Here is an 11588-nt window from a genome sequence, read left to right as displayed (position 1 = left end):
GACACACACAAAATTATACTGTAGTAAGAACAGAACATGACAGAGTAGTACATGAGCTGCAATCATTCTGAAAGGGCAGTCGGCTTTGGGGATTCAGGGAAGGCTTCACGGAGGGCATGATCAAGCTCTCTCTAGAAAGGCAGTCAGGTGTGGATTGGAGTGGCTGGGGGAGGGAACAGCTTGAGCCAAAGTGAGGAGGTACGACACAGTCCATAGTCTGGTAGTACTAGATGGCAGGGTGTAAAGTGGAGAGGAAGCTGCAGGACAGGATTCTGACCTGGGCAAAGGGACTCAGATCATGAAGCGTCTCCTCTTCCCGGCTCAGGAATTTACTATCTCTAATCAAGGGAGAAACTCTGATGGGTGTTTAACCTGGAAAGTACCATGTCTGCTCTGGATCTTTCTGGTTGTCCTTCCCTATACAGTCTCCATCATCTTTGCTCTGCTGTGTGGCTTAGGAGGCTGACCTCCACAGACAGCATCAGTTGGTGTACTGGTATCTGTAGCAAAATACCATAAACTGGGTGGCTTATTCTTTCACAGTTCTGGAGGCTAGGAGTCTGGAATTATTGTTGGCAGGGTTGTTTCCTCTGGAGGTGTTTGTTTGTTTGTTTTATCACAGGTGGTTTATTTTTTTCATTAGACTTTTTTTTATTAAAGAATTTTATTGAGATATAATTGACATACAATAAACTACATATATTTACAGAATTTGATTTTTTTTTATTAGTAATGTATATATGGCAATCCCAGTCTCCCAATTCATCCCACCCCTCTGGAGGTTTTGAGGGAGAATCTGTTCCATGCCTGTCTCTCTCACTTTCCAGTGTTTGCTTGTTTGGCAATCCTTAGTTTGTTAGATGCAGCACTCCAATCTCTGCCTGTCTTCACGTGGCATTCTCCACTATGTCTCTGTCTCTGTTTGTCTTATCCTCTTTTTTTTAAAACAAGGATTCTCTTTTTATATTGGATCTAGCTCACCCTACTTCAGTATGATCTCACCTTAACTTATATACATTTGCAAACATCCTATTTCCAAGTAAGGTCACATTCACAGGTACCAGGGGTTAGGATTTGAATGTACCTTTTGGGGGCGGGGGATTCAGTTAAATCCACAATAGTCAGTAACTTTGCCCTCTGAGTTTTGGTTTGGTTAGGCCATTGGGGAGCACGGGTAGAGAGTCAGAGGGAGGGAAGAACATAAGATTAGGCAATTAATTTCCCTAGCTCTGTACTTTTCGGGGTCACCAATGACTGCCTTCATTGGTCAGCTGGAGCTCATAGCTCTTGAGAGGTAGCCCATTTCATATAAACCCTCTCTCTCTCTCTCACACTCATAATTGTTTTCTCCTCTTGCCTCATTACACCCATGGATGGTAAAAGCACCTCATGGTTACTAGTCTGGGAGTATTTCATTCTACTCTCTGCCCAAACCATTTGATGTAATCTTTATATCAAAATTTCCACAAATTACCAAATTTGAATTCTATCTTATTCCTACCAGGATCTTGATGGAAACAATGACAATGGTTTTTATTTTAGAATAACTGATTAGGTAAAGGAGGCCAGAAAGGAGGTACTGAGACTAGAGAGGAAGCTAGTGCAATAATTCAGCTAAGAGATGATTAGACCTAAACTTGGATGATAACAGTTATGATGGAGAGGAGAGGAAGAAAAACACAAGATATTTGGGAATAGAACTAATATGACTTGGTACAACCCTCATAACCAATCAGATTTCTCCTCACCAAATACTTATTAAGTAAGGAGAAATTCTGTCCTGTAGTTTTTCTGGCACCAATTTCAAAAAAAGTGAAGACTTACAGATCAATAGAAGGGAAGCAAGCAGGATAGGTGCTCCCCAAGCTTTCAAATAATGTGACATGGAGGCAGGCTCGGAGGAATCACGAACTGTTCGAGTTTTTAAGGGTTTCAGTGTCCTGTCCCACTGGGTCAAGATGGCATTTCTGGCTCCATCCCATCTTCCAGGTCCCATGAGGCGATACTGGTAAGGAGTACATGGTCCAAAGAAAACTTCCCAAGCTAGTCGGGGATCCTTGAGGAACAGAAGTAGGACGTTGGGCTTTGCGCCTATGCAGGCAGCGAGGTCGTCCATGTAGGAAATATAGTCAAGTTTGTCTCCACTGGTATCTTTCATCAAACCCCTGATAAGGAAGAAGATGGATCACTTTTGATTTTCAGGTCATGAGTTTCCCCACCTCCCACCATTTTGTTTTTTCTACTGGAGTTAAACCACGTTGGGAACGTTTTTCTATGTTGGAGAGAAAAAAATAAGAGGAGTTTATTTGCGAGCGTAATTAACTTTGTTAAAGGAGATGGTAGAAGGGGCAATCGGAAGAGCAGCTTTAAATAATGTTTTAGGTTCTTAAATTTGATATGACGGTAAAATCAGATCAGTCCAAATACCATAGTTGTTGGACAAATAAACATGATCAGAAAGCATCACAGATACAACCACTTAAATTATTTCTATTGATGTTAATGGTGAGTAGAGAGGACCATACTTGGTGTAGCAGTACTGAACACCACACAGATATAAGTACAGTTGACCCTTGAACACTGAAGGAGTTAGGGGCACCAACTCCTCAGGTAGTTGAAAATCCATGTGAAACTTTTGATTCCCCTCAAATTTAACTACTAATAAATTATTAGTACAGTACTGTACTCATCAATACCTTAAGTTTATGCCATCAGTTTACGAGTTGTCTATCGGTACCTACATCAACATTGTCTTAAATGATACAAAACACTGTAGATGTTATTTGTATCCCAAACACTAGATATCAAAAATGAAAAGATAATGCGAAAAAGAAATTCATATTTATTTACAAGTATAATGAATGATATATTGATAATGAAGAAGCAGCAGCAATATGATTGTTTCATGGAAGCCTAGCCTGTATAATAATGAATGAATGAGTCTATCCAATTTTTATGGTATACAGTATTAGTCATATTCATAGTACAGTATTAGAAACATTGTTACATTTAAAAACTCCACTTACCTGTGATGATAGGCTGATAGTTTCTTTAAATATGAGAGAAAGAGGCATACTGTACAGGAATGTAACTCTTTGAAAGCAAAGTTAGAAAACAGTAAGAAAACCAACACATTGTTAATTTTATATGACTGTAAATATCACTCACCTTATGCCTATGTAAGGATGGGCTACCCACTTCAATGCAGGTCTTACACATGATGTTCTACATGATAAATACTTAAGCAATGATGATGATGACACAGAAACTTCTCATACAGTTCTTGCCATGTAGTTTTTAGATTTTCACACCAAGACACATATATACACAACAGATAAATCTATTCACAGCAGGACATGATGATTATTTACTACTTATTAAGGGGAAGTGGATCATCATAAAGATCTTCATCCTCATCGTCTTCACGTTGAATGGGCTGAGGATGAGGAGGAGAGGAGGAGGGGTTGGTCTTGCTGTCTTGGGTGGCAGAGGCAGAAGAGGTGGAGGAGGTGGAAGGGCAGGCTGGAGAGACAGGCATGCGTGGTATAACCGTATGGAAATACATTGTAATTTCTGTCTGACTTGTTTGCTTTTTCATTTCTCTAAAAATGTTTCTATACAGTAACAATTCTTCTTCCATCACTTGCTTTAGTTTCAGTGCCTGTATCATAGAAAGGTTCACGTTGTAAAAGAAGTCAAAATCAGTCTTGAATAATTGGTCACGTTGTAAAAGAAGTCAAAATCAGTCTTGAATAATTGGAACCCTTCTGCCAGATTGTCTAATGTCAATTTGTTTTCTGGTACCGCTTCTTCTCTGTCTTCTGCCTCTTCACCTTGCACTGGTTTGGAAGCACTCATCCCTATTGAGTTGTCTTCTGTTAACTCCTCTGGCATGGGGCCTATTAGGCGTCGAATTTTTCTGAGATCTTTATCTTGAAACCCTTCACCCCCACCCCCTTTTTTCCCCCATATCCACAATCTCTTTCATGGTTTCCTTGATTGGCTCTGTTGTAAATCCCATGAAGTCACACACAACATCTGGACACAGTTTTCTCCAGCACGAATTTATTGCTTCAGGCTCAATAGCTTTCACAGCTTTTTCCATAACAATGATGGCATCTTCAATGGTGTAAAAGTCCTTCCAGAATTTTATGATGTTCTCTCTATTGGGGTTCTCTCCATAGCATTGACAATCATTTCCATATAGCACTTAGAGGCCCTGTATTGAAATCTTGGGGTTCTGGGTGGTCCGGGGTATTGTCCAATATCAAAAGAACTTTAAAAGACAGTCCCTTGCTGGCAAGGTACTTCCTGATTTAAAAGCATCAGTTGAACCAATACAGAAGAAGGGTCCTCATTGTCCAGGTCTTCTTCTTGCACAACCAAAAGACTTGCAGCTGGTGTTCATCTTTTCCCTTCATGGTTGGGGGATTAGCAGCTTTATAAATAAGGGCAGTTCTGATCATAAACCCGACTGCATTTACACACAACAGTAGAGTTAGCCTCTGCCTTCCTGCCTTAAATTCTGGTGTTCAGTTCTCTTCTTTACTAATAAATGTCCTTTGTGGAATTTTTTTCCCTTCAGGATAGGGCATATTTGTTTGCATTAAACACCTGTTCAGGCAAACATCCTTTCTCTCCAATGATTGTCTTAATGGTATCTTGGAACTTTGTTTGCTGCCTCTTGGTCAGGAGAAGCCGCTCCTCCTGTTATCTTGACATTTTTGAAGACAGACCTCTTTCTAAAACCATCAAACCATCCTTCTCTGGCATTAAGTTCTTCTTCACTTTCCTTTCACTTTAAGTTGTCATATGATGACTTCACTTTTTCTCAAATCACATTAGTCTATAAGTATGCCTTTTTATAGCAATCCTGCACACACATAAAAGCTGCATTTTCAATACAAGATAAAAAAGTATTTCACAAAAAGTGCAAGGTTTTAATGCCCACTGGCGTAGCTACAGAGATGGCTTCACAAATTTTCTTTTCTTTTTTTTAATGGTCCCTATGCTGGATTCACTTATCTTGAAATGACAGACGACCAAAGCTGCACACCTCAATCTATCATACATATCAAGCAATTCAACTTTTTATTGTAATGTCATGACTTTTTTTCTGCTTCTTGGGAGCGCTTCCAGCATCACTAGTAGCACTTTGCACGGGTCCTGTGGTATTATTCAAAGTTCACATTATTGCACTAAATGTGATGGAAAGTATGTGAGAACTGCGAGAGATCACTTTTTAAAAAAAAAATTTATTTTATTTATTTATTGGCTGCGTTGGGTCTTCGTTGCTGCACACGGGCTTTCTTTAGTTGCAGCGAGCGGGGCTACTCTTCATTGTGGTGTGTGGGCTTCTCATTGTAGTGGCTTCTCTTGTTGCAGAGCACGGGCTCCAGGCACATGGGCTTCAATAGTTGTGGCACACGGGCTGTAGAGCACAGGCTCAATAGTTGTGGCTCACGGGCTTAGTTGCTCTGCGGCATGTGGGATCTTCCCAGACCAGGGCTCGAACCAGTGTCCCCTGCATGGGCAGGCAGATTCTTAACCACTGCGCCACCGAGGAAGTCCGAGAGATCACTTTTTACTGTGATCCAAAATTTACTTGAGAGATGAACTGCTCATGCAGAGATGATGAGCATCACATGACAAATTGAGCAGATACTTGAAACACCTGAGCTCATCACAATAGCAACAGGAGGTGGCTGTGAAGTTACTGCAGTAGTACAGTATGTACTATGGTTAATTTTATGCTGTTATGATTTCATACTGCATCTTTACATTTGTTTACATGTCTCTTGATTGCGAATGGTGCCATATATGGTCTGTGTTTATGTGTGCAAGTTTTGATAAATGTTAAATTTTATAATAGACTTTTGTATATTTGATGGTAGTAAATGATAAAATAGACTAGTATCTATGTATATTTTGTGCATGCATGACATATCTAACTTTTTCTTAATTTTTTCAATATTTCTAGGCTTCATGATTCATCTGCAAGTGTTTTCAAGTTGTCACAAACCTCCCCCAATTTTTCCAATATATTGAAAAATCTGTGTATAAGTGGACATATGCAGTTCAAACCCGTGGTGTTCAAGGGTCAACTGTATAGTATATATGAAGGCTCTTTTCCTACCTATTTCTGTTGTTAGTAAACTTTCATGATGTGCCAATGTCATTCTTTCACTTATTCATTCATTCCTTCAATCAATCAATCGATCAATCAATCTTAAGTGTCTGTCCCATGACAGGCACCATCCTAGGTGCTAGGAGTTCAACAGTGAGTAAAACAAAGTCCTTGCTGTCAAGGAAGTTACATTCTAACAGGGAAAACCAGCAGGCTGTAAAAAATGCAGCCAGGGACTTCCCTGGTAGTCCAGTGGTTAAGAGTCAACACTCCCACTGTAGGGGGCACGGGTTCGATCCCTCGTTGGGGAACTAAAATCCCGCATGCCTCGCAGCACAGCAAAAAATAAAACAAAACAAACAACAACAACAACACCCCCCCCCCCCAGCCAAACAGATATAGAACATATCAAGTGCTAATAGGAATTATGAAGAAATATAAAGGAGGGTAAAGGGGAGACGCAGTGATGAGACTGGGTGGCTTGCCATTTTATACAGTTCTCCTTTACGAGGTGATATCTGAGCAGAGTGAGCTGACAGGTATGGGGTGGGGGCAGAACATTCCAGGCAGAGGGAATAGTAGGTGTGAAGGTTCTGAGGGGCCTATGCTTGGCATGTCTGAAGACCAGGGAGCTGTCTGAAGTGACCAGAGCAGTATGGGTGAGGTGGGAGAACAGGAGGTAATGAGGGCACAGAGGCAGCTGGTTGCTGGTAGGGGTGCAGAGCTGCAGGGAAGATTCTGGGAGTGAAATGGGAAGCCGTTAGAGGGTTTCCAACAGAAGCACAACATGGCATTGGTCACTCTCATGCATTGTCACGATTAGACTGTAGAATAGCAGAGAGGAGGCAGAGAGACCAGAGAAGAGGTGACAGCAAGTGCCCTGGTGAGAGATGCTAGTGGCCTGTTCTGGAGTGGTAGCAGCCAGGGGAGTGAGAAGGGTCTGGATTCTGAATTTATTTGAAGAGAAGAGCTGACAGTATTTGCTGAGGATGTGAGAGAAAAAGAGGGAAAAAAGATCACTCCAAGGTTTTTGACTGTTCAACTGGAATAAGTAGCCATTGACTGAGACGGGGAACGTCTCAGAGCAGCCCCTGTGCAGGCAGAGGTCGAGCGTTAGTTTTCAGACATACTACATTTCAGATACCGATGACATATCTAAGTGGAGATATCTAGAGGGAGTTGGGTTAGGAGTTGCAATTCAGGGGAGAGATTTGGGCTAGAGAGCCAAGTTTGGGAGCCATGAATATATAAATGGCATTTAAAGCCTCAGGCCTGGTGAGGCCACCTAGGAGTGAGTGTTAATAGAAGTGAAAAGAGGTCTGAGGATTAAGGTTGGGGTTCACCAATTTTTAGGAGGGAAGAAGAGGAGACACTTGTAAATGCAGAGAAAGAGCAGCCTGAGAAGCGGCAGGAGAACAAAGAGAATGGGGTTTCGGGGCCAAGTGAACAAAGGATTGCATCTATTCTGGGGCAGGCTCTGTGTGCTGCTGAGGCGACCTGGTGCCCACACCGGACACGTGTAAGGCCACAAATCTAGATGGTGGAAGAGTCAGGACTAGAAACATATTCTTTTGACTCATAATGCAATTATTTCCAACCTGCCACACACTGCTTCTCTAGGAATGGCTTTTATATTGAAAAATGTATATTTTTTTGTATTGGAATATATGGGTCAGTTTTCCCTGTAGCAGGCTATATTTCATACCTTTCTATGAGCTGCTCCTTTCTCGTAATCTCGGCCATCAATTTTTGAGATGGAGGTATCTTACAGAGTCCTGTGAGAAAAGGCAGAAACAACACTAAAGTCACATGTGGCTCTTCCTTTGAGTTCTCTTCCCCCTCATTTCTGGCCTCCTACTGCTCCAATCACAGAACATGCGGTCATCAAAGCTTAGAATGGAATTAGAGTGCAGGGGGTAATTTTCTGGAAGTAAAATCCCTCCCTGAACTCACTTAACCAGGGTATTCCACCGCTGGAATTGTGAGGACAGATGGCCCGTGGCCCAGCCCTCAGCCTGCACTGCACTGGTCATCACTGGTCATAAGCACCTGTGCCTCTTCAGCTGCTTGTACTTTACATATAACATTACTTATATTATATTATATATATACTTCCACATTGTATTTATGTGTGTGCATTAAAACTATTAGGAGTTAAATGTAAACAGTTAAAATGACCCCATTTTTATAACCCTGCTTCGGCATGGCTTCACTTGCATGGAAGGGGCCTGGCAGTCTCTCTCTGCTTGGGTTATTGTGAGGATGTGCTTGTTCTCAGTAACCCACCTAGACACAGACAGTCTCTGCTCTTCTGGTCAGTCCTGCCCCTGCCAGTTGCCAAGCTGTGGACCCCAGGGTGTGGGGTTACTAACCTACACGAGAAAGGTCTGACTTAGCTCTGGAATGTACTTGCCGCTGGGATCACTGTGTCCTGTATAAAGCTGGGAAGACCTCACTTAGTGGTTCCCAGATTGCCCCTTGGTGGCTTTCTGGAGAGGCGTTGCAACTGCTCGTGTGCTGTCACCTAATCGAGTTTTGTTCTGTCAGCTCTGTCATCCTGATGAGCATTTTTGAGCTCATTATAGAATACTTAAAAAACCCAGGTACTTAAGAGTCTTCTGTGTTTTTAATATAATTGGAAAATGCTGTGAAAGCACTTTCATTGGCCTTAAATAAACATTTGTGATAATTTAATAAAAGGCCGTGGAATTTTTTCTGTGATACAAATAAATGAGATTTTCTAATCACCTTCTCCTCCCCTCCACTCCCCATCCCCCCAGTTAAAATACCATGTTTGTCAACTTGGGAGAACATCTTCAAGTATGGTTGATATCTAATATATTTGTACAGTGTGACAGAAGTCAATAGCACTTAATATTGTTACATGCTATTTATAAATTACTGGTGATTGTTTTTATTCGTGAAGGGCAAAAATTCTGCTAAAGAATAGCTGGTTGGCTCAACTGTGACTGCTGTTTCTATTTTAACAAATGCGATAATTACAAACACAAATGCAATTCTTTAAACTACTTGTGAATCTAAAACTTGCCCTACTTTGGGGAGGTATGATAATGACAGCAATAGTAAGAACCACAGCTATCAGTTAATGAACACTTCCTATGTGCCGAGTACTGTGCTAACTGCTGCGTAGATATTACTCACTTTACAAAATCCTTGTGAAAGAGGTTTTATTATCCCAGCAACAGACAAAGGAGCTGAGATTTAAACAGGTCCTTGCAAAGCTACCAAGTTGGGATTAGACCCTGGGTAGCCCTGACTCTATCACTGTACTCACACTGATAACTGACAGCTGTTAGTGTCCAGTGTCTGCAGTGTTTTTATGGGCATTTCTTAAAAGTCACTATCTCCTTAGACCCCAACTTTATTTACAGTGTATATTATTGCAATGTCTTTCTTAGGAAGCAATATAAAACTCTACTGCTAGGAATAAATGGAAAGACTTAGGAGTACATAGACTAGACTAGACTTGATCTGACTAGCATAGAATAAAACAGGATGCTGAAGCTTCTAATAATTTCAGTCACTCTGAGAAATGTGATTTTATTCTGTTGTCCAAATTTATCCTATCCACAGAGTCAAAGCCTCTTTTTCTACTCAGTCACATTGGTGACGTAAGCACACCCACCATAATATTACACATATATAAAATTAATGCTTCACTAAAATTTTTTTGGATGTTCTATGTTACTCTAATTCACATTTGTTTGATCGTAGCTAAATCTCAGGGCACTTGTTTCAAGACTCAGTTGTTCACACAAGGCTTTAAACAGAGCCCGGGTACCTTTGAATACTCTCGTGGCCCATCGTGCTTGGAGCTCGGCAGCTGCTAAGATGGATCCCTTAAGGCTGATGAAGCCTATCATAGCTAGTGTTGTCCTCTCTAGGTCTGATGGAAAGACCTGCTTATATAGGAATATCTTCTTTGCACAAAGGCTTTTGAGAGGTTCTTCCAGAAAGGGAAAAGAAAATGTGTATCCTGTAGTGAAGATCACAACGTCTATGTCTTCTTCCACGGTCCCATCTTCAAAGAGAGCGGAGGTTTCCATGAACTCCTTCAGGCTGGTTTTTATAGTGATTGTCCCACAGAGGATACAGGTTGGCAGCTCATCATTCACAATTATTTTTGGCTTTTTCCTTTGACACAGTGGAGAAAATTATTCGCTGTAGTTATATGCATGAGACACTCACCAAATGATTTATTTAGTCAATTCAAAATATCTGCCAAGCCAAGGGAGTAAATTGACCAATGTCTAATTCAAAGCTGTCTGTCGGACTTACTGTTTCTATAACATGCTTTGTTTTCCTGCTCCCAGGAGAAGGCACGTAGAAAATGAGTGCACCTACTCTTCCCTGTGGGGTTTAAAATTCTCTGTCTCTTGGGACTAATTTCTGGAGCAATGTCAGGATCAAGCACACAACCATCCATTTGATAATCAGTTTTGGGTCCACATCACCCAGGCCTCAAAGGACTGACATTTGCCAAAGAGGAAATTATAAAAAAACTTTTTGGATTAAAAAAATGGAATCTATTAAGAGATTTTCATAATAAATATTTTCATTATGAACATCATTCTACCTAATTGCAGCAGACATAATGTTTATAAAATTTGTATATTGAATCATTCGTTGTTATTCATTTTCTTCGTAAGTTGAAAGCCATCTTACCGAAGAAAAAATATTTGGGTCACACATATAATAAAAATCACATTTAATGACTCCACATGCATTTCAAAGTTTTTCTTTTCCTTGCCAACGTGTAGCTCTATACAGATATACATTAAAATATATAACCTGAGGAATTCCTATTGGCAATTCATACCTCTAATCATTCAGCCAGAATAGACATTTGTTAAAGGTTAGTGAGAGCTGACCATCTGCACTCGCTGGTGCTGCCAATATTCTCCTTGTGGATGGCAGCCATCTCGAGAACCCTCAAGGCCAACTTAAATTTCCTGATTTTCAAACTGGAAATAAAGTTTCCCTTCTTCATTTTCTTCTAGCCTCATCAATTACTACTTTGCTACCAGACAGAGAATACTTTTATTTCAAGAACTTCTGTGGTACTGCTAATGGACATTGTCTTAAGAAAATAAGCTGAGAACAGAATAAACAAAGGCGATGTCACAATTATTGAACATTTTGAGTTCTGAATGAAATATAATGAGAAATACTGATTAAATAACTTTGGCATTAAATAAAAATATAATACATACCCCTGAGTAATATTTAGTCCATAATTCGCATGATCAAATCTTTTATTCAGGCGCCTCTCTTGAATCCACTTTATTAAACACGAAGGCAGAACTTGTGCAATAAAATTATGGTGTCTTCTTGTGACCATCATATTGGTTGGGTAGCCCCCATCTGAAGAACGACTGACAACCCAGGTACCAGTTCTAGTACTGAGAAGTACCTGAAAAGTAAGGCAAGAAGGATAACT

At 40.6% G+C, this 11588-nt stretch overlaps 1 protein-coding gene across 2 annotated transcripts in view; it reads right to left on the bottom strand.

The window, feature by feature from the left end:
- Positions 1-640: 640 nt before the first annotated feature.
- Positions 641-11588, bottom strand: part of FMO4 (flavin containing dimethylaniline monoxygenase 4) — a 29844-nt gene continuing 18896 nt past the window's right edge. For both annotated transcript variants that reach the window (XM_057728132.1, XM_057728131.1), the window contains exons 6-9: positions 11362-11561; positions 9930-10282; positions 7833-7902; positions 641-2165 (exon numbers count right to left, since the gene is read on the bottom strand). In XM_057728132.1, the coding sequence (XP_057584115.1) occupies positions 1745-2165; positions 7833-7902; positions 9930-10282; positions 11362-11561 (1044 nt within the window). In that variant the 3' untranslated portion in view covers positions 641-1744. The remainder of the gene's footprint in view (positions 2166-7832; positions 7903-9929; positions 10283-11361; positions 11562-11588) is intronic.

Source organism: Hippopotamus amphibius, chromosome 3, assembly GCF_030028045.1.
Source record: "Hippopotamus amphibius kiboko isolate mHipAmp2 chromosome 3, mHipAmp2.hap2, whole genome shotgun sequence".
NCBI classification, from domain to species: Eukaryota; Metazoa; Chordata; class Mammalia; order Artiodactyla; family Hippopotamidae; genus Hippopotamus; species Hippopotamus amphibius.
The sequence above is the reverse complement of the archived record's forward strand: the minus strand, read 5'-3'. Positions and strand labels throughout refer to the sequence as shown.